This window comes from Hippocampus bargibanti, linkage group LG10 (genome assembly GCF_051943395.1).
Source record: "Hippocampus bargibanti isolate YZ-2025 linkage group LG10, ASM5194339v1, whole genome shotgun sequence".
Lineage (NCBI taxonomy): Eukaryota > Metazoa > Chordata > Actinopteri > Syngnathiformes > Syngnathidae > Hippocampus > Hippocampus bargibanti.
In genome coordinates this window covers 641,852-665,786 of record NC_142743.1, presented here as the reverse complement: position 1 = coordinate 665,786, position 23,935 = coordinate 641,852, and the positions used below count along the sequence as shown (strand labels likewise).

The 23,935-nt window shown below is 43.4% G+C and overlaps 1 protein-coding gene and 1 long non-coding RNA gene across 6 annotated transcripts in view; one reads left to right on the top strand and one right to left on the bottom strand.

The window, feature by feature from the left end:
• rin2b (Ras and Rab interactor 2b) overlaps positions 1 to 23,935 on the top strand; it is a 59,019-nt gene that overhangs the window by 10,466 nt on the left and 24,618 nt on the right. For 2 of the 5 annotated variants that reach the window (XR_016116144.1, XM_089005505.1), the window contains exons 3-12: positions 5,467 to 5,561; positions 5,966 to 6,176; positions 6,256 to 6,370; positions 7,511 to 7,583; positions 8,821 to 8,912; positions 10,562 to 11,938; positions 13,767 to 13,849; positions 19,928 to 20,153; positions 20,369 to 20,500; positions 21,262 to 21,452. Coding sequence is in view for 3 of the 5 variants with exons in the window: in XM_089005505.1 (XP_088861631.1) it covers positions 5,467 to 5,561; positions 5,966 to 6,176; positions 6,256 to 6,370; positions 7,511 to 7,583; positions 8,821 to 8,912; positions 10,562 to 11,938; positions 13,767 to 13,849; positions 19,928 to 20,153; positions 20,369 to 20,500; positions 21,262 to 21,443 (2,586 nt within the window). In the remaining 2 variants the exon portion in view is untranslated. Of the gene's footprint in view, positions 1 to 5,466; positions 5,562 to 5,965; positions 6,177 to 6,255; positions 6,371 to 7,510; positions 7,584 to 8,820; positions 8,913 to 10,561; positions 11,939 to 13,766; positions 13,850 to 19,927; positions 20,154 to 20,368; positions 20,501 to 21,261; positions 21,453 to 21,825; positions 23,861 to 23,935 lie in introns of those variants that run through there. The other 3 variants (XM_089005503.1, XM_089005504.1, XR_016116145.1) reach the window with 3 other exon arrangements.
• LOC148892023 (uncharacterized) lies at positions 9,740 to 10,173 on the bottom strand. Its single transcript, XR_016116146.1, has 3 exons — positions 10,125 to 10,173; positions 9,895 to 9,968; positions 9,740 to 9,776 (listed from the first exon to the last, which is right to left on the bottom strand). It is a non-coding gene; the product is annotated as an uncharacterized LOC148892023 (long non-coding RNA).

The following is a 23,935-nucleotide window of genomic DNA, read 5'->3' as shown; positions in this document are numbered from 1 at the left end:
AGTGTGTCCTCAGAGTTCGGTGAGGGTGGCAGTGGGAATGGGCAGGCTGGGCAGGGCTGGGAGGGAGTTGAGTCTCCGGACTGCCTGGTGGCAAAAACTGTCCTTGTCCTTGAGCCTGCTGGTCTTGGCACGGAGACTCCGCAGTCTCCTACCCAATGGCAGCAGGCTGAAGAGGCTGTGGGAGGGGCGGGTGGGATCGCCAGCGATCCTGATGGCTCTGCAGGTGAGGCGGGTGTTGTAAATGTCCTGAAGGGGGGGGGGGGAGACATCGATGATCTTCTAAGCTGTCCTCACGATCACTTCCACCTACTCCTAGTCAATCACGAGAGGGAGAAATCGGGGAAATCAAAAAGTGGTGGAATCTGCTTTTATATTAACAAAGAATGATGTACTGATGTCACAAAGCTTGACGCATACGTCAGCCTGGACTTGGAGTCGCTGTTGGTCAACTGAAAGCCTTCTACTGACCACGAGTTCACCTCCTTTATACTCATAACTGTTTACATTCCACCACAAGCTAATGCTAACACCACGATACAAACATTAGCCAAACATGTATTTCAGCGTCACCCCTTATTATTTTGGGTGATTTTAATAGAGCACATTTTAACCGCAAACTTCCCAGATATAAGCAGCACATTGATTGTTTCACCAGAGAAGACAACATTCTAGATCACTGCCACACAACAGGTATAGGTTCATCCCAATCGATGCCCGTGCATCAGTGATTCTTTCTGAGCACTATCTAACACACTTAATTCTTACATACAAACAGGAACTCAAATGTGTAAAACCTGTTAAGACTATGAGAAATGGACCAAGCAACGCTAGCTCTACAAGAATACCAAGACTGCACTGACCGGGGTGTCTGAAACTTTAACGGGCACACTGGATGAATACACAGAATCTGTTGCACCATACATCAGTTTCTGTGAGGACATGTGTGCACCAACAAATTCCTTCTGTTCCTTCAACAATAGAATCCACCATTGACTGCCAAGATTGGGCAACTTAGAAAAGAGAACAAACCTGTATTTTGAAGTTGGGATAGGGTGTTGCACCCCCGAAACCAATTGACAAAGGAAATTAATATTGCAAATAGAATCTATGCAGAGAGGGTGAAAATACTGTTTTCTGGTCATATGTGTAATGGCCTGAAAACAGTCACAAACTATTGGTCACCATCCCCCAAGCAGTGAACAACAAGGGTCTCTAATATTAAGCAGATTCTTTACTTACAGACGAAACATGTCAGCTATTCGAACACCTACACTGTCTGTAAGTAAAGAATCTGCTTAATATTAGATATCATGTAGACAGGATGAACTTAGCACAACGAACAAGGGTCTCGTTTTTTTGCCATTTCGAAAAAGACACCCATTTCCCACATCTACCAGAAACTACTGTATCTACACCCTGCCACCACTCTCTGCCCTACAGATACACAAATGGGGTGTGGGGCAACTCTTCAAGCAGTGTAAGATCAAGAAATCTGCGAGACCTCACAGAGTGCCACCCTCCTGCCTGAAAGTCTGCGCTGCCCAGCTGGCTATGGTCTTCACCCAAATCTTCAACAGATTGCTGGATCTATATGAGCTCTCATCCTGCTTCAGTATCCCATCATCCCAGTTCCCAAGAAACAGCAACATTGGAAGTGAACGACTAGTGGCCAGCCGCTCTGATGTCATGAAGTCCTTTGAACGCAAAAAAGAACATCACTGGACCCTTACTGGACCTTCTTCAGTTTTCCTACCGGGTAAACAGGATGAGGATGAAGTCAACATGGGGATGCACTATATCCTCGAGCATCTCGACAGCACAGGGACCTATGCTCGGATCCTGTTTGTAGATTTCAGCTCTGCGTTAAACCGCATTATCCTGGAACTCCTCACCCTCAAACCTCTTCAGCTCTGTGTGTGCGATCCAACGATCTTCCAATCTTCAGCTTCCTGACAGGACATTCACAACATGTGAGGCTTAGAAGAACATAATCAACATGCAGGGACCTGTCCTTTCTTTACTTTTCTTCACCCTCAACACGAATGATTGCTGCTCAACACATCCAGCCGTCAAATTCATAATGTTCGTAGATGACACAACCATCATTGGTCTCATCTTTGATGAGACCAATGATGAGTCTGCTTACCAACAAGGAGTGGAGTCGCTGGAACTCTGTCCATCCAAAACAATCCAGACCTAAACACGCTCACGATGGTAGAGATGATCATGGACTTCAGGAAAAATTCTTCACCACAGCTGCCCATGACACTATCCAACCATCGTGTATTGACCGTCAAGACCTTCAAGTTCTTGGGAATCCAAGTCTCCCAGTGTCACGCTCGAACGAGGAGTGGCAACAGATCTCGTCAGACAAAAAGGAGAGCTGGATCCAAAATACTCGATGGAGACAGGAATATGTTCAAAAGAGGCTTTACTGAGACACGCAGGGAACAAACATAAAGTGACGAAACAGAAAAGCGAGGCAACGACTGCAGAGGGGGACCAACCTGCGTACTGTGAGGCGACAAGGGCGTGGATTGGGATCAGGAGCGTGAGCCCGGAGGAGCAGGTATGGGAGGGGCGCACACCTGACGCCAATTAGGATATGACACCCAGGACATGAAGTGAGAGGTCAAAACCAACTCTATTGTGAAAAAGGCCCAGCAGAAGCGGAAAACATCTTGGCACCCATTACCCACTCGCGAAGACATGTACACCGCCAGAACAAAGACTAGGGCACGGAAAATCCGACTGGACCCCTTCAGTTTGCCCACCACCACTTCTAGCTTCTCTCCTCAGGCAAGCACTACGTACAATCCATGTGCACCAAATCCGGCAGACACTTAAAAATCTTCTTCCTTTTAGCCATCAACTCCCTAAACCAAGGTTGTCAAAAGTCGTTCCTGGACGGCCGTTGTTCTACATGTTTCCCAGGTCTACCTGTTGCAACACACCTGTTTCAAATTATCAGATCATCAGTGAGCTCTGCGGCAGCCTGAATCAAGTATGCTGCAACAGGGAGACTTGGAAAACATGCAGGATGGCAGCCCTCCACGACTTGAGTTTGACACCTCTGCCCTAAACAGTAACCTAAATCTACTGGTATAGTGGTTCTTACACTTTTGTACAACCCTGTGGAACAGCATTACTGCTATAATCATTGTAGCTACAGCACTGTAGTCACTAAAACCGTTGTCACTGACCTATATTCCACAGAACTAGACACTTTAAAGCGCTCAATGACATAATTGCACACTTATTGTCCGACAAATACTGGTACTGGTCAGTTCATGATATTCTGCACTAACTGTCTGATATAGTAATGTATTCTAACACTCATCGTTTTAGCTTTGCTTGATGCTTTGCACATTCTATAACAGCTGTCATTTGGTGGTACCAATGCACAATCATACACTTATATTACGGAATGTCCTTCCATGCTTCTTGGTCATTCCTTGTTCATGATGATACCGGTGCAGCCTGGATGACCGCAGACAAATTCCTTGTGTGGTCTACATACTGTACTTGGCCAATAAAGACGATTCTTATTCTGATTCTGATAATTTCTTGTGGCATAAGTGCACTCCATGAAAATATTTTATGTAGGTTGGTGATAGACGCTTATGCTTTATGACTTCCAAACAACATTCGGTTTCCGGTGGGCCTGGAGGGACACCCTGTAGTGCAATGTATGGTTACTATGACCTTTACCAGACAATAACCCGATTCACATAATAGTCCACTGGTTCCTTTCTGACACATAAATGTCATATTGTGTTGCTATTGCACCACATGGATTGCACAATGTGGGGGCTACCTTGTATTATGCAGTCGTTTTTTGACCCCTATGCCAAACGTTTGGGGTGGGTGGGAGCTCTGAGGCATGAACAAAGTAGACTTGACTGAGTCGGAAAGCCTTTGCTGAATGAGCTGGTGTTGGAGAAAGGCACTGGAGAATACTGCACTTTGTTGGTTAAAATGGGTCATGCATTTTGTAAAACAAAAACCCAAAATGATATATATTACCCGAAATGCACGGTCATATCATTGGATTGGATTTGCCTTTATTAGTCTCGCAGTGGAGAAATTTACAAAAACATTTACAAAAATAATAAATATCTGAGTTGAATAGAATACAGCATTTTATTAGTTATATTCATTATATTCATACAACATTTTCAGTCATACAAGTGAGGACAAACAAGGTCTATTAAAAAATATGAAAACATGAGACTTCTCTACGTCATGCATGTTATGGCTGTGCATTATACTTTGTGGTTTTCAGGCCGGCACAATACAATCGGCCTGAGCTGAAAATTATTTTACATTAACTGACATAGTGTGGGAAATAATGTGCCAGTAATAAGGATAAGTAAACTCACTCACCACCAAATACATACCACTGCTGCCTATTGGCGGGGCGGCACCTGGAGATTCTCATATTGGCTCGTAGTTTTGTTGTTGTTGTTTGTCCTAATTTTTTGGACTACTTATTTTTGTCTGTGTGCGTGTGTTTGTGTGCATGCGTGAGCGTGCGATGCAGTTTAAATCCCAATTTCCTCATTTTTATGGAACACTTGTTGAATGTTTAACAGCATTTAATGAAGAGAAAAAATAAAAATACTGCCCTTTTTTCACTCAACGCGTTTCATTGTGTTTCAATACAGTACAGTACACACACATATCTCACACTGCCCCGCCGAGGTCAAGGTGTGCACAGCATTTTGGATCGATTCAAAGTTGACAACAGAGAGCTGTGTTTTACTTCTCAAGTGGACAGCCAAATACACAAAACTGGCAGCATTTAATACAGTCACATCCCATGGCAGTATTGTGCAATCTTTGAAACTGAGATATACAGTACTCTATTTACAACACGGTTACATCTTTAGTAACAACCTCACATGTGCGGTAATTAATTCATTTCATGCGACTTCCCAGCAGAGTAAAATAGGCAGGTAAAACCCCCAAAATGATCACCTTGCAGACACATTCTGAGTACAATGAGATCATTTTGCATGCATGATATGACATATGAGAGACCCCCCTGCCCTTCCAAAAAGGCCCAGAATCGTCCCAGCGGTGCAAACATTGAGTGGAAAGCAATACGTTTTCTCACACTTAGGATGTAGTTGTGTACAATGCTTTGTGTTTAGTTTCCTGCCGGTCGGAAATTAACATTCACACGCGCGCGCGCGCACACACGCACACACACACACACACACACACACACACACACACACACACACACACACACACACACACACACACACACACACACACAGACACACACACACACACACACACACACACAGGATGGCTGACCAACCCTTTCCCTTGTCGAAAGCCAGATCGGTATCTGTGTCTTCACCTGGTTTGGGAAATTCCTTTTGCTCGGTTCACTGCTGCTGTTGTTACTCCTCCTTACATTTATCTATCATAGCCTCTCATTCTTTATTTTTGCAGTTGATTGATGCATTTGCTCTGGAGATTGGGGAATTAAAGAAGGAGATGGTTCACACCTCTCCCACAGTGAATCCGGAGTCCTTGGACATACAAGGGTATATTGTTGTTGTCAACACTTTTGCTGTGTAATGACGAAAACCTTTTTCCAATCTGATTTTGTTAAAAAAATAAATAAATAAAAGAAAAACAACAACCTTAAAACCCTGGAGAACCCACTGGGTCAAATTTGGCCCCTATAAATTCTGCTACCCCCCCAAAAAAGGTTTTATTGATTAAACTAGTTGTAAAATATTAGGACATAAAGGGTTAAAATAAAAAAGCATATGTTTTAGTGTTCAGTGAACTTGTACAGTCATTTAATGTATAACTCATAAAAATAAGAAAATGGTTGTTGGGTTCTTCAGGGTTATTTAATTGTGTTCATATGGGGGCATGGAACTCTGTCACGTCGGTCTTATGGTACAGCAAGTGGCTGAAGTCTCTATTCTGTCTTTGTCAGGCCGGAAAGTGAGGTGTGTGGGGACGTGAATGCTATTGATCCGGGGTCCACCCAAAGTGGCCGCGCCAGATGTGAAAGGGACTATGGATATGATTCATTACGGAGGAGGATGAGTGTCTTGGAGAGACTGGCTCACACCCACCCCGTATGGCTGCTGCTGGCAGTCAATGAAGAGCAGGCCGCACGCATCCTACTTAAACAGCCACCAGGGGTGAGGACCACCATCTTAAATAATCACCACGCATCTATTTTTTGTAAGTATGTACGCTTTCCCATGGTATGGGTTGCAGGCTTTCTTAGTAAGGAAGTCAGTCACGTTGCAGAGGAAGGTCGTCTCTGTGCATCTGAAAAATGATCAGGCAGGGAGCTCCATCCGCCATTTCCCTGTCAGAGAGAGCCAGTACAGTAAGTTTCATATGCACTGTTGCTTTATATGAAGATGTTTTCAAGTCAAATATGTGTGTTTAAATCTTTCATTGATTATTGCACAATGTATGTATGTTAAAAACGGTTTCTTTTTTTTCATGCGTGCGGTCTGTCATGTTTTGGAAGTCTGCCCCAAAAAATGACATCTTCCGAATCAGAATCAGAATCAGAATCATCTTTATTGCCAAGTATGTAGAACACACAAGGAATTTGTTTCCGGTAGAACACGCTGCACTAGTATCGTCGTCAAAAAAACTGCTAATCTTGCTCTGTGAATCGCGCTTAATATTTCCTCACTCGATATTGGATGTTCCATGTGGGAACTCTGTAAACCTTCTCAAAAATTACAATACATGTACTCTACCTGTAAACATCGACAAGCTAGCCGCAACCTACAAAAAAAAAAAAAGGTCCATGTAACCCACTTTTTGTATCGATCCATGTAGTCAAGGCACATGTACCAGAATGAGCAGCACAATTAAAGAAAAACGTGCGACAAAAATGTTTCTTTTTATTTGTATTTAGTTATGTCTAGGGCTGCAACAAATGATTATTTTAATATATTTCTTTTTTACTGTTTGTTGAATCATTATGTGCAATTGCTGTCTGTAGCTGCATCTGTATCTGAAAGGTCTTAATCTAGTCAGTGCTTCTTACAGCCCAATTTTCAACTCACGCAATCTTTGAGAATATATATTTTTTTCTGCGATAGAGACTACACACTACACAAAAAAACAAAACTTGTAGTTAACAATGCCGCTTGCGATGTCAGGAAGTGAGGATCATATCGCCATGTAAAACAATGACATCATTGCAGCTGTCCCAATTCATTGATATGACTGTACATATGCGAGGCCGTGTCTGTGTTGACATGTGGGTCATCTGCTCACCCGGTGGTTTTCTAAACCTGCACACATTGGAGTGGAACATATTCAGTGAATGCAACCATTCACACTCTCGTTTATGCCAATAATGCAATGAGGAAGCCTACCTTTATGAAAGTCAGTGATGCCAGGATATTAGGATGACCAGATATTACTGTATCGACTACACAATATTCATTGTTATATTTATGCAGGTATAGACAACATTTCATAGCTATTTTTCATTGCTTTCTAGCATTTTCTCTTGATGGATCTGGAATCAGCTTTGCAGATCTTTTCCACCTAGTGGCTTTCTACTGCATAAGCAGGTACTGTACTTCGTAATTTCTCTCTTTTTGTCTTCATGTGATACGATGCGGCCAGGGGATGTTGGCGTTTTTGACAAATTGGATGCAGAGTCCAACAATGTAGGTTATATGAAGGAATGTTAGGACATTATCATGTCTCTTGATTTACAATCATATTATCTACATGCCATATTTATAGTCATACATCAGCTTACAAACTTAATTGGTTCTCAGAAAGTGTGTGTAAGGTGAAAAGTTTGTCTTCCAAACATTTATTTCCCATAAGAAACGTTTAAAATGAGAATAATACGTTCCAGGTCCCTATAAAACAAACTTTTCTATGAAATAAGCCTTAAAACTACACAAGATATACCTTCTTTTATGTAAAATAAATGATCTAGTGTATTGTAATTAAAGAAATTAAATGTACTCTATAATAAAGTCGTTTTATTTACATTTGTGATGGTAGTTGTCAATGGATGACGAACTTCCTCTGATGCCTCTTGATGATATCCAAGTGAAGTTGCCGTGCTTTCTCTGCGATAATACCCTCACTCACACTGTCCCCTGCTAGCTGCTTTTAATTAATCCAAATCAACTGAAGTTTTTCAACCTCTTCTATTGCCTGAGACCGTTGTTTAGACAACGCAGAAACACCCTGAATAGCTTCCTTGTTCTTAAGGATGGTAGCAAGGGTCGACTTAGCATCATGGTACTGGGACGCTAAGTCAGACAAACGCACACCTCGGTCGTGTTTTTCGATGATCTCCTTCTTCTGCTCGAGCGTAATTTTCTTTTGTGTCCTCTTCGGCTGAAAACTAGCATGTGGTAGGGTCTTGTTTTAGCATCTTTTCCCATAATAGCAAAAGTATCCTCGATAACATACCACGTCCGCACTCAAAGAAAGGGGGTGATGAAAACTAGTCCGCCAGCCAATATGGCGCTGTTCGACCGTGTGGTTTGGTGTTCATCTGCCGAAAACTAGTTTGTCAGCCAAGACTAAATGCTCCCGAATTTAATCTCCGTGAGGCGTTCGTAAGCTGAAGTATCTCTATACTTTAAAAATAGCTGTTCAGCATTCATACATGATAATCAACATCATAACAGTCAAGCACATTGGGTGAAATGATTGACAAATACCACAATATACCGGTAAATAAGAGACATTTGTTTTGGATCTGTTGTCAATATTTAATCCATGATGTGTTTTGTTGCATGATGAATAGGATTTCTGAATTGTGTGTTTCTTATTAATTAGGGATGTGTTGCCCATGCCCCTCAAAGTCGCCAACGCTATTGCATCAGCCAAGACACAAAAAGATCTGGAAGAGGTGGCTCAACTTGGACCAGGTAATTGAATGTATTGAAAGGAGGCCGTTCAGAATTAATAAAAGTATGCTGCCAGACATTTTTGATTCACTTATTTTCGTAAAACTTGTGGCCAGCCACAGGTGAAAAAAAAGATAATTTTACAGCATTGACACTGTACGGCCAATTATGAAGTATTTCCAAGGACCGCAAATCCCTGATAGCGCCTCTGCTGGTAGCCGGTCAGTAGCCTAATCCCCCCAAAATGGTGTTCATGCTGAAGCATTGGCATACTTTGACTCCTTTATTTTTATGTGTTCACATCAATTACATTTAATCAATTACATACACGTACAGACGCGCATGCGCACGCACACACACACACACACACACACACACACACACACACACACACACACACACACACACGTGCACGCACACGCACACTTAATATGCTTCACCCAATCAGGAGTCCGACACCGAAAAGCATTTACCAACAGCTGAAGACGAGTTTCGCTCTGACACTCATGCAAATGTTGTGTGTTTGTTGTGTTGTGTGTTTGTGTTTGGGTTGGTGGTGGCCTTTTATCAAGCATCTTCACCTTTATTAAGTTCGGAGCGTTGCTTGTTCTGTAACCACAAAGAGACACAAGCCAGTGTCTTATTGTGCCGGTCCCAAGCCCGGATAAATCCAGAGGGTTGTGTCATGAAGGGCATCCGATGTAAAAGCTTGGCCAAAACAAACATGCGAATCAAACCTCTGAAGATGGAGGACACTGATTCACTGTGGCGATCCCTGAAAGGAAAAGAAGATTTATTATAGACAAATGATTATTCAGTTCCATATAAATCCCGTACAACACATAGCTTCACTGGCTTGCTTGAACACAAATGAAGTCCTTCAATCTGAAGACAGAAGGACAGACACACCGCAGCTGTGCAGAAATGTAGCAGTCAACGTATCCTTTTTTAGACCGCCGCATATGTCGGTACGAGGACTAAAATAGATATGATGCACACAAACCTGTGCTCTTCTTTGTCACTTTGGTCAAAGTGTTATTTTTGAAAGACATCTGTGACCTTTTTTGTGTAGGCTCTCTTCAAAGATCAACAAAAGAATATTAGGTTCAAAGAAGGTCATGACAAACGTCATTGTCATTGAAAATGACAACAGCATATAGACATTTTTTTAGGAGATACATATTATATTGTATGAATATACAGAATACAGCTGATGCTAAGTCAGTAACTCACGCTGCAGGAGTGATCAGGAATCCAGAAACTATACTGGACGGCACTCTTGCTCAGTTCAAACATTTGCAAGAGAGCACAGCTGAAAGGGGAATGGAGGAACTGGAAATATGTTGCACTTTGTTGAGTTCACGCCCACCACCCCATGAATAACATTGGCGACTCCCTCTCTGTGGCTTTACGACGCACACACTGGATCACACACAGCAAAGGGCAAAGAGACGCAGGACTGACTCACTTGGAGTTTTGGCCACCAGCGAGAAGAAGGGAACACACATTGAACAGAGCATAACTTCAAACCCTTTCAAGGAAAACTTTGAATCAGTGGTGAGCTAGACATGAGAATGAGGCGGTTTGCTCTGCGTGTAGAAAGTTTGCTAAATGAGTTAGCCATAATGTATACAAGCCATTATATGTTTTCATGTCTGTCTCTTTTACAGGCTTTTGGGACTCTGCCCTGTCCAGTCAGCGGGCGACCTCCTACCCTCCTCGTCGACCTTCAAGCCGAACTCTAAGCCCCCAACGGATAAGCAGGACCAACGAGGAACAGGGTTTGGAGCAGTGTCATACTGGGCCCAAATGTGACAGCGCACCACCAACATTACGTCACTGGACTCCTTCTCAAAGTCACAATAGGCATTCGAATGCTACTCTCTGCTTTGTCAACCCATTGTTTTTCCAGACTCGGCAGCACCGCTGCTGTACAGAGGATTCAACTTCACACGAGTCGAACAATGTGTCTATGAAACCCCCAAGTGGCCGTCAAGAGATCAAGCAACACCCAGCAGAAATTAAAGTGAAGCGTAAATCGCACCCGCCTCCTCGTCCTCCTCCTCCTCGCTTGATGCCACGCAAGCGACCGGCTCCACCGCCACCTGGGGTTCCAGCTCTTACCACCAGACCAAAAAGCATGCCAATGGCCATTCCCGTGGCCCCAGGTCAACAGCGTGCCCCCACCCGGCGCCCGGCCCCTCCTCGACCGACAGTTGGTATTAAACACAGCAGCTCACTCAAAGGGTCACCAAGATCGCCAATCCCTGCGCCTCCAAACCCACCACCCCCAAGACCGAATAAGCCTGTTGTGGACCACCACTGCCACGTTGCCCTTGATGATGAGACCATTGCTCAAGCTTTGTCAAGAGTCAAGCTCCCCGCTTCCTTTCCGGACGATCTTCCACTGGAGGACAGCAGCGTGAGTCCATTGATCCAAAACGAGAGGAGACTTCAACGGCTTAGTGACATGAGCATGTCAACTTCGTCATCTGATTCATTGGAATATTCACAGTGTCCCGGGTTCTCCCTGGGTCTGGGCTCCAGCCAGTCATGCCATCTTAACCATCCGGAGAATGTAGAGGACACAAGTGAGGATGACGATGATGATGACGAGAATGGTGAAGAAGAAGTCGAGGAGGACTACGGGGTGGGCCTCGAGGCTGACTTGGAAATGCGTCTTCGTCCGTCCTTTAAGGCTCGAAGTCGCAGGGTGGGTGTGAGTCTAAGTGGAGGGGGATCATTTATTCTTCCCCGGGCCTTGAAAGGACGCCTACGCAAGGTCAGTGGTATGCTCACATCTTTGATGACTCCAGAGAGACGGACAGTGAAAAAGATAGCAGAGCTGTCTAGGGATAAAAGTACATATTTTGGCTCACTGATCCAGGACTATATCAGCTTTGTTCAGGAGAATCGTGGTTGCCACACATCAGGAGAGGATTTTTTGCAGACACTCAGACAGTTTATGACGCAGATGAAAGCTTACCTGTGCCAAAGCTCTGAGCTGGACCCTCCGATCGAATCGCTCATCCCTGAAGATGTGATTGGTAAGACAGTCATTATATTTGAAGTCTTTGGAAGCTTTGTCCGAGCAAAAGAACCATTTGTGGGTGTAAACACATTGTGTATTGTGTTGTTTTTTTTTTTAATCCAAGCGATGACACTCTCAGTTTCGTTTCTCCGTTGTATGAGATAATACCATATAATCTAGGAAGTAAAAGCCACAGGCGATTCATCAGTAGTGGGCACTTGGAGTCATCCTCCCACCCAGCTTGGTCAGACTGAAAGGACAAAAAAAAACAACACAAAAATCAAAATCTAATTCTTTGGACCCACCTCATGCAATACCCACAGAATGGCCACCGTTGTGTGCAGAATGTCGCTACTCAAAGCCAAAAATGTTTAAGTGGAATTACTATTAAAGCACACTACATTTTCTGTGGGGCTCCTAATGGCTCTTGTCTGCGTCAGGACATGGTGACCACTTTTTATGGGGCTAAACCAATCTTCTGCATTGTGTCATTTTCATCTCAACGACAGGAGAATGTGTGTAACAAGACCATTTGGTTGATCACGTGTGCACTGGATTTAAGTGTAAAATTGTTCTCACCAAAATAACATTCATTCATTCATTCATTCATTCATTCATTCATTCATTTCCCGAACCGCTTTAAGGCCGGAACTGGAATTGAACTGTGAAGTTGACGCGCTTGGCACTCACCGACCAAGCCGCCCAACAAAATAATTGGAACATTCCACTTATGAATCAGTGTCCTTGAATCGTTTTGCGTCCCATTTCATGAAAACCGTCAAGCGTTTTTACCCTGGACATCATTTGTTGGTTAAAAAAAACCACGGTCCTTGGCCATCTTCTTCCTAATCTATTGGAAGTGCTTAAAATATTGTGTTGAGTTTCAGCGAGGGCAACGGATGTGTCCATTTTCTTATTTCTTCTATTGTTTTCCCCCACATTTTTTATCTGCCCACTGCTGAGATCTGTGGGTGATTTAAAAGACAGGCATTACTGAATTAAAGTTGTTGGTGACATTTGTTGGAAATGAACTTTACTTATTACAAAACTTCAGGCATTACACTGCACTGGAATACAATCACCGGGGGAAAAATAAGAATGTTGCTGATGTCAGGCCTAAACAGTGGCTCCGGTTCCCTCATATATGAAGTCATTTACTGCCAGACGTGGAAAAAAAATGTGTCCACTCCGGTGCCAGGGTTTTTGTCATTTTCACTCAAGTTCCAGGACCCACAGAATAGTGCGTGTTAGGACTACATAAACATTCAATGCAGCATAAGAAACCTGAGACTCTCTTCATCAGAAAGAAAGTTAATTCTTAAGTTATATGGGTCTTGAGTAATATGAGGTGCAAGTGGGGGCGGCCGTATAAAAGGCAAATGCTGCCCCCTCATCAAAGGGAAAAAAAACATTGCTAGAGGTCTGACCAGCACTTCATCGGCACCCCCACAAGAAAAACCAAAACTCGAACAAATTCAGGACAGGCGCTCCACGTCATATTTTCAAATTCACAAATAAATTCGGGAATGTCAGTGAGTGAGTGAATATTGGGTTCAGTTTGTCGTTGTTTAAATATTCACAGCTACTTTGACATACTGTGCCCACATAGATGCAAACCCTAGTGTCTCTGTAGTACAGCACAAACATCCTCCTTCAGGCAACATAAGGACCACACCAACAAAAGTACATAAAAATCATGCAGGATCAATCGTGTAACTGTTCACCCCGGGTACATGTAGTTAGCGTCTTCTTATTTTCCTGATTCGCCACAGTGAATCAGCATGCTGATGAATGAATGCACCTGCTTAAAAAAAGAATGTTATGTGATGCTTGATATTCAACAGAACAGGTGCTGGAAAAGGCCATGCACAAGTGTGTTCTGAAGCCTCTGAAGACGTTCATCGATGTGGCCTTACATGAATTCCAGGTGAGAGAGCAAATCATTTTACATATGCTCTCACAGTGTCACAGTATGATGACAAGTACAAATGGGTACTATAAAATAAGAAACTTTATTAGGGCCAAAAGCAGGGACATTTACAGGTGATGTATGTACAGTGAGACCTCAACTTACGAGCACCTTATATTAACAACTTTTCATCTTACGAACAGAAGGAGATGATTGAAAAACACGAACGAGGTGTGCATTTGTTGTCTTTGGTGGCTGAGCACGGCTATGCTACGTCAACCATTGCTACCATTCTCCGGAACAGAAAAGCCATCAAAGGTGCGTCTGTTGCAAAAGGTGTTTCCATGCTCTCAAAGCGACGGTCTCGGGCAATCGAAGAAGTTGAAAAACTTCTGTTAATTTGAATTAACGAAAAGGAGCTATCCGGCGACAACGTGAGTAAAGCTATTATATGCCAGAAAGCACGGCGAATTCACGCCGATATCGCCATGCGCCAACCTGGAAGTTCGGCGCTTATTGAGGATTTTCAAGCCAGTAACGGATGGTTCGACAAAATCTGAGGGCAAGGAGGAGATGGCTGCAGCATCAAGTGAGCTCATCAAGGCAATGTTGGCAAAGTGGAATGATGTGCAGTTCCATCCAGAAAAGACTGTGGCTATGACAATCATCAACATGATGAACAATAATGTGATGCCTCAGCTTTGTAAGACCTTACAAGTCAGAAAGCAACAGGTGTCAATTAAGAGGTTTTTATTCAGCAGAAATGATGAGGAGTCTCCAAAGAAAAAAGAAGAGAAGCCACACCAGAGGTAAAGTTACCAACAGTCCTTATGGAAGGTTTTACACATTTATTATACATAGAATAAGGTATGTTGTGTGTAGTTTTAAGGCTTATTTAGTTGAAAAGTATATTTTATGGAAACCCGGTAATGGATTATTCCCATTTTAATGGTTTCCTATGGTAATTTTTTTTTTGAGATACACACTTTTCACCTTACACACTCTGTCTGGGAACCTATTAAGTTCGTAAGTTGAGGTCTCACTGTATAGTAAAAGGCTTTCTCTGTCTAATTAAATTTGGCATGGTAGTGTCATCATGATGTTCTTTCCATAGAAAGTAGGTGAAAAATTACACACTTAGGACTCATGATCAGCAGACGTGGAGATTATAGAGTTGTGTAAATCTGCGCTGGAACCTGGTGCTGCTAATGTTTCTGTTATGGTCTGACACACTTTTGGGACACAAAAGGCAGAAATCGTGTTCTATCAGAATCATCTTTATTGCCAAGTATGTAGAACACACAAGGAATTTGTTTCCGGTCGAACACGCTGCACTAGTATCATCAGAAAAAAATTGCAAAGAGGCACTATACAATTCCATTTGGGCTACTGTTCAAAGAGTTAGTGGCTTGGGGGAAGAAGCTGTTTAAATGTCTGCTGGATTTGGTGCGCATGGATCGGTAGCGCCTGCCTGAGGGGAGTAGCTGGAAAAGGTGGTGGGCAGGGTGCGGAGGGTCCAGTCGGATTTTCCGCGCCCTAGTGTGGATTCTTGCAGTGTGCAAGTCCTCGAGAGTGGGTAGGGCGGTGCCAATGATTTTTTCCGCCGTCCTAACTGTCCGTTGAAGTCGGATTTTGTCCATTTTTGTGGCGGCCCCGAACCAAACGGTGATGGAAGAACACAGGATGGATTCGATGACAGCCGTGTAGAAATGTTGCAGCACCTCCTGTGGCAGGCCATGCTTCTTTAGCAGCCTCAGGAAGTACATTCTCTGTTGGGCCTTTTTCAGGATAGAGTTGGTGTTGACCTCCCACTTCATGTCCTGGGAGACTGTGATTCCCAGGAACTTGAAGGTCTCAACGGTTGACACCAGGCAGTTGGATAGTGTGAGGGGTAGCTGTGGTGATGGATGTTTCCTGAAGTCCACCATCATCTCAACTGTCTTGAGCGTGTTCAGCTCCAGGTTGTGACGGCTGCACCAGAGCTCCAGCTGCTCCACTTGTTGTCGGTACGCAGACTCGTCGCCGTCTTTGATGAGACCGATGACCGTGGTGTCGTCTGCGAACTTTATGAATTTGACAGCTGGGTGCGTTGAGGTGCGGTCGTTTGTGTAGAGAGAGAAGAGCAATGGAGAGAGGACGCATCCCTGCGGGGCTCCAGTGCTCATGGTTCGTGTTGTGGATGATATATTTCCCAGTCTGACCTGTTGTGTCCGTCCTGTCAGGAAGCTGAGGGTCCACTGGCAGATCGTGGGGGACACACCAAGCCGGAGAAGTTTGGGGATGAGGAGTTCTGGGATGATGGTATTGAACGCAGAGCTGTAGTCCACAAACAGGATCCTTGCGTAGGTTCCTGTGTTGTCAAGGTGGTCGAGGATGTGGTGCAGTCCGATGTTGACTGCATCCTCCACAGACCTGTTTGCCCGGTAGGCAAACTGAAGAGGATCTAGCAGAGGTCCGGTGATGTTCTTTAGGTGGTTCAGCACGAGGCGTTCAAAGGACTTCATGACCACAGACGTCAGAGCAACAGGTCTGTAGTCGTTCAATCCCGAGGGTGCTGGTTTCTTTGGAACTGGGACGATAGTAGACTGTTTGAAGCAGGATGGGACTTCACACTGCTCCAGGGATCTGTTGAAGATTCGTGTGAAGACCGGAGCCAGCTGGTCAGCGCAGACTTTCAGGCAGGAGGGGGACAGTCTGTCAGGTCCTGCAGCTTTCTTGATCTTCTGCTGCTTGAAGAGCCGTCTCACGTCCAGTTCGTGGATCTGTAGGGCAGAGGGCGGAGATACGGTAGTTTCTGGTAATGGTGGGCATATGAGAGAAATGGGGGTTCCCTTTTCAAATCGGCAAAAGAATGTATTAAGGTCATCAGCCAGATTATTGTTGTACACTGCTTGGGGTGATGGTAAACAATAATTTGTTATTGCTTTCAGGCCATTCCACACCGATGCAGAGTCGTTAGCAGAGAATTGTTTGTTAAGCCTCTCTGCATAACTCTTCTTTGCGATGTTAATTTCCTTTGTCAATCTGTTTCGGGGGAGTTTGTAAAGCGCCCGATCGCCGTTTCTAAATGCGGACTCTTTCTCTTTCCTAAGCTGCCTGAGTTTGGGAGTGAACCATGGCTTGTTGTTGCTGAATGAGCGGAAGGACTTTGTTGGTACACACATGTCCTCACAGAAATTAATGTATGATGTTGCAGTGTCTGTGTATTAATCCAATGTGCCCGTTGAAGTTTCAAAGACGCTCCAATCAATGCAGTCTAAGCATTCTTGTAGCGATAACTTTGCTTCATCAGTCCATTTTTTAACTGTCTTGACTACCGGTTTTACACATTTGAGTTTCTGTCTGTATGTGCGAATTAAGTGGATTAAATAGTGGTCAGAAAGACCCAATGCTGCATGCGCAACAGACAGGTATGCACCTTTGAGTGCTGTCTATTGATGCAAATAGACAATTCAATACAATACAATACAATACATATTGATTTATATAGCGCTTTACCAACAGTTGAAGCTGCAACAAAGTAAAAGTAATCACAGACAAAGTTAAGTAGCATCAGCACATCAGGCAGCCTGGCAGGGAAGTCTGTGGGGTGGACTGACCAACTGCAGTGGGCACCGTAGGCATTTGTTGTGGGGCTTTAAACAGGCGCAGGTCCATACCCATTTCCTCCACCACCAAGTAGGCTGAGGGGCGGGCAATCGATTAAGTCTTGATTGCCAGATCACCAGAGTTTCAGATGTGTGCAAGCAGGCATAGGAACAAAAAGGGCAGTTGGGCTTGTTGTGGGCGGAAACATAGCTGACTCCGTTTACCGGCAATCTCAATTTGACACACTCACATCTTGCTTGGAGACATCTGTGTGTGGAAAAGAAACCAGTCAAACGCAAAACACCAATAAAAATGACTTAAAGTTGCCCAAAACTGCCATTACTGAACTCGAAACTGGTGCGATTGAGAAAGTCCTGCCTCCTTGTTCGTGAGGTCACATTGGGAACCTGGGCGAATCCCAAACACAAACTGCCTTGCTTCAGAATTACAACAATGGCTTCAGAGAGTTCAGATTCGGAGAAGATCCTTTCTTGTTACACATCCAATTATGCGTCTGTGTAAGCTCTCAGTCGTACAGGAGTGGTCCATCGATAAAAAGGTTTCTTCAGCCGTCATCTGTACAAATTTGAAGATGTCGGACGTTTCGCTTCTTATCCAAGAAACCTCTTCAGCGAACTAAAGTCTTACTGGTAGTTTCGGCCCTATATATACATATCCCTACTGTCCAGACATGGCGGTGCCGGACCCTGCTATGATAGGTCCCTGCTCTCAGGTTGGGGGGAGCAGAGGACTACTCCCTGCGGCTCCACTGATTGTTCCTATTGTCCTGACTAACGACTGGCCTGATTGCCCCCCTTGCTCCGCTATCACATCATCAGCATTACTAATCCTATGTTGCCTTAGCAGGCTGTTGTACGAACGATCCAAATTGAACCGTAACGGCCGTGCAGAAAGAATAAATAATTTACATAAATTCAGTTTTATTTATTATCTGAGTCCGAACTATGTTTTATTTTGAAAAATGAAAAATTACCACAATGGATTCACATTGATTATTATATTTAAAAGAAAGAAAAAAACAGTTCCCGTGCCTGTTGTATCATTTTATTTTGTTGTATTTATCCGCCGGTCCGTGAAAATATTGTCTGACATTAAACCGGTCCGTGGCGCAAAAAAAGGTTGGGGACCACTACTTTAAAGGACAACCGACGCCTCCGGACAAGTTGTGTCCATAAATTGTAAAATGGCTTCAAATGACTTCTACTGAGCGTATTTTACAAAGATTCCACCGCATATAGCTATATTTTACCTTTTAAGACTCATGCTGAATATTCAGGAAGTCTTGTTTTTGAATTGGTGACGATGCCTGACGTGACGGCACGTCTGGAACGTCCCTGATCGAGAAAGCGACACACAATGTATTTTGGGTACTTTGTTTGGTCTGAAAACTTGGTGTTGATCCGTGTTGATGGCGAAATTAGAAGGAAAACACATAAATAACGGCATGGTGAATCGTTGTGTGTTGCACCAAGACTACTATTTCATACTAGCTGACACATATTCTCAGCAGACAAATCAGCCCATTTCCAACGGAGCTTGGGCGCCATCTTTTGCATTTTCTGGGACGCTACATTGGAGTCCAGTCACCTCAAACTGACACGGAAGGACTTCTTTAATCGATTGCAAGCATGTATGCTTTCCTCTTCAGAACTATTTGAATCATATTCATAACCGGATGAGTAACAAGAAAGCATCTTCTCCGAATCTGAAGCCATTGTTTTGATTCTCGAGCAAGGCAAGACTGTTGGGATAATTCGCTATACGAACATCTTTAAACATCTTTTTGCATCATTTCGTTTTGCTTTGGACTTCCTGATACGTCATCCTGCCTTCCTTTACATGATGTCACATGCTATTGCGTCGCACCCTATCCGTCATTTCAATGCTCTCCCAGTCCGTCTCTCGCTCTCTCTCCCTTCCTGCTTCCTCCTCGGCCGACCTCCCACAATGACTCCGCTGTCTTCAAGATTAAACGAACTTTCTGTCCAACAGCTGGCTTCCTGCTGATTTATCCATCGTCTGCCATCACCACCCGTAGAAGCCATGAGCCAGGGACAAACGCTCAAGATAAACCCATTAAAGATGTCTTGGCGTGAGGTCACAAACAAGGGGGCGGAACCTTCTAAAACTGAAACTTTCTGGGGTCATTTTGAAGTAGTTTTGGGACACTTTAAGTCATTTTCATCAAATCTACCATGCAAAGTACATTGGACAAGTGACCTACTTTATGCCAAAAGTTAAACTTAGTCTTGGGAGATGTAAATTTCGTCACATTCTGAGGTATCGAATTGTCCAAGGTGCTGGGATCATGTATCATCTTCAGTATCAGACCCATCATCGGAGCAGATACTTTTTGTCATGTAAGATCTTTCCTGAAAGTAGTTCTTCTTGTATACATATACATTCATATGTTTCAAACTTAGTCTGGAGTAAGACATAACCTGGTTTTATTTGTTTAGAATGTATTATTTTGTTTGTTCTTAATAGGTTCGCAGTGGAGATTGGCAGCAGATGAAAGAGAATTTGGCCATGGCAAAATCCAAAAGGCCTCAGGAGCTCGGTGTGGATGGCGCGGTACCGCCCGACGCTGTGGCAATTGAGAAGATTCGACATAAATTTCTTGAAATGAGGAAGATGTACTCACCTGAGAAAAAGGTGTCCTTGCTATTACGTGTCTGCAAGCTCATCTACTCCATCATGCAGGACAACTCAGGTAGAGAGAAAGGTTTTGCTGAAAATAAATTTGAGCACAGAAACTTAATGCCAATTGAAAACTACACAATGATGGAGCAATTTTTAATCAGGCTTGAACACATTGCGGCATTTTATATTGTTGTGTTTCAAAGTAAATGTGCAGCCTTCAAGTCTGCTGCCCCTCCCTGACCTCTTTTTCACACCACACATACCTCCACGTCTGCTTCCTTCTAGGGAGGATGTACGGCGCGGATGACTTCCTGCCCATGTTGACATATGTGGTAGCGCAGTGTGACATGCCTCACCTGGACGTGGACATCCAGTACATGATGGAACTACTGGATCCATCTCTTCTTCAAGGAGAAGGTGGTGCTTTGTATTCATATTTTATGCAGGGTCGGTTAGATGAAGACTCCGAGCAGACCGAGTCTTAAATGTGATTTTTCCTTTGCAGTTAAGGCAACGTCAAATGATTCTGTCCTCATAGTATCTGCCGTGATGGCTACACTGATTATTTTTACTCTTTCGTGCCGCTGAAAACTCTCGATGCTGTCCACCTAAAATGACACCCGGTTAGCTTGGCCGAACTTGTGTACTTGAGAGCTCAGAAAGGCGGAAATTCCAGTCGTGTAGACTTGAATGGCCTGGAACCGTTTCAGAGGAAAAGGGTTTCAGAATGTCTCCCAGCCTGCTCGCCTTTCTTCAATGGATTCGATAGGAAATAGCTGCGGGATGAATACCCCCTTTTAACTGCTGCCTTTTGGAGCATATGTCATTTTTTCAATTGAGAAACCCAGCCTAGCTATTGTGCAACATTTTCTGATGATTTGAAACCGATTCCTTCATCAATTCAGCCGTGCTTTACTCATAACGCTAAATTACAATACTCTGACAAGCCGTCAAATTGGCATTTTCATGTTTATTATGTTTGTTAAAGTCATTCTAAGTGCCTTGCATGTGCCTTGCATGTGCATTGCATGCTGGGTCCGAGAGGACAGCCATTTCATCTGTGCTGTATGTCATGCGTATTTGACAATAAAGCTGACTTTGACTACAGTATATGATGCCACAGTTCCTGGTTTTTCATATAAAGTTTATATTTTCGATCTCTTTGATTCTAATTCTAGGAGGTTATTACCTAACAAGTGCCTATGGGGCGATGGCCCTCATCAAGAATTTCCAGGAGGAGCAAGCAGCAAGGGTGCTGAGCTCTGAGGCACGAAACACTTTACATCAGTGGCACCGCCGTCGCACTGCTCAGCGTTTGGCACCCACAGTGGACGACTTTCAGGTAGCAAACCTGACCTGATCCCAGGCTGTGAGTTGTACCATTTCAAATAGATCCTAATTTCTTCTCTTTGAATGATGCTATCTGTAAAAAAGAAAAGGTGTCAAATATAAAACTACGTTTGTCACAATTACAGCACGTTTGCTTTGTTGTAATGGGTCGTATTATTAGGTTGGGCTCCGTCTTATCTCATATTTGTGTTGTGTTTGCGACTTCACCAAGATTGTGGAAGGTGCCGTGTCTGGTTTAAAACGGCAATTCAAATACTTTTAGACCTTACTTGATGTATAATATACGTGAACAATGAAAATGTGCTTGGCCAAAATGGTATGATTTTCCGCATGCTTGTTTGAATTTCCTGTTCACAGAGTCCTAAGACCACATTTTTGCTCTTCTCCTTAAGAACTATCTCCGTTTAGCCCTGCGCGATGTGGACACAGGCTGCACAGCCAAAACCTTACTCGTCCATTCATACACCACAGCAGAAGACATCTGCTCACTTTGTGCTTCCAAATTCAAGGTTTCAGAGCCTGACCGCTATGCTCTCTTTCTGGTCACCGATGACACCTGCCAGCAACTGGCCCCCGATACACACCCTCAACAAATCAAAGCTGAGCTTCACAGCCGTCCTCGTGCAAAGACTTTCCATTTTGTCTACAGAAGGGTGCCTCATCTCAACCTTTGTATACCAGCCTCCGTGACTGATGTTCAAGTTGAACAATGAAGGAAGATTTCCCCAAATGGCCGTTTATAACATGCAACCACTTACAGTGATACCTCGGCTTACAAACGAACTTTTCGCCTTACGAACGTTAAATTCGCGAGAATATAATCTTGGCATACAAACCATTTTTCTGGAAACGCACAGAGCGCCACAATAAATGATGTGTCGTTTGCAAATGAGCCAGTTCTTGAAGCTCCTAACAAGGAGCTGAAACTGGCAGCCGGCTTTTTTTGTCCTCTATTCCCCGCCCACTGTCTTCGGTTAAAGCCGCACGTGATTGGTCAAGATCCGTGGTAGAGGAGGGAGGAGACACACGCAGCAGTGAGCCGGCGGGAGGGGTTACAGAAACGGAAACACACGCACACACACACACACGCACACACACGCACGCACACACACACACACATCAAAGGGACACGACAGCACTTGAAACTAAAAAACAAAAGTGAAAAGGTGAGAACATGGATAGAAAACACAGTGAAATTTGGACTCGTTTCAACTTTATTGATAGTTCAAAGGCAGAGTGTAGACTGCAAGGTTAAAATATCCCATCAATCAGGCTCCACAAATAACCCGCACTAGCCATCTGTCTAATTTGAAGATAACCTATAAGCAAGGGAAGCAGCTATTAATGAAGTTTCTGGTGTGTCTGCCTGCATCTGTTGCTGTTGCAATATCACAACTTCTAAGATGTACAACCAGAGCTCCTTGATACACTTCATGCAAAATGCAAAAGGTAAATAAGACAACTTTATTATACAGTACAGTTTATTTCTTTATAATAATAATAATAATACATTTCATTTCGAAGCGCCTTTCAAAACTCTCAAGGTCACTTTACAGTCACAGGATACGTTTTTTGCCTTGGGTGAGCAGCGGCAGCCACATGCGCCAGTGTTCACTCAACCCGGAATAAAATACAATACCATAGCAAATTTATTATACATAAAATAAGGCATATTGTGTGTAGTTTTAAGGCTTATTTAGTTGAAAATTATGTTTTATGGGGACCTGGGAATGGATTATTCTCATTTTAAGGGTTTACTATGGGAAATTAATGTTTGTAATACACACTTTTCGCCTTACACACTCGGTCTGGGAACCAATTAAGTTTGTAAGCCAAGGTATCACTGTAGTAATATTCAACTGGTGTTTTCGTACTTAAACAAGCTTGACGAATGATGCGTTTTAACAGTTCTGCTATGTGGGATGTTGGACTTTGGGAATGCGGTATGAGTCGTCATGAGCCCTGAAGCATCTATGACAGCAAAAGTTTGTTTGTGGCCTCATGTTAGCAAAGATAGTGCACGTAAGAGCTTTGATATGGAGAGAAAGTGGTTTGTTTTGTGTTTGGCACGTCACAAAAGCCTTTTATGTATTTAACTTACCCATAAGCTGCTGTAATTGCATTCTGCCTTCAAAAGGAAATTGAAAGAAGCATATGCTACTGCAAGCATTCGGATCACCAAGTGATGAACTGTCTTCAATGAACATGAATCATGTAAAACTACATTAGCTATTTTTACCATGAATGTTTCACTCCTCTTTCTTTGCAATTGCTGGTCAATTGTGACTTGTATGTAATATCACGTTTTATATAGAAATGATTCTTTTTTTTAGATTATTATATCTATGATAGCAAATGTTTGTGTTGTCAATTAATAGTTTCTGCCATGGACTTGATACATGATTATATTTTGACAGTTTTTCTTTTCCTTCTCAAAGCATCTGTGTACTGACTAAGTTTGCTCCCAACTAAAGAATATTACACGGTGTCAAGATGACAATA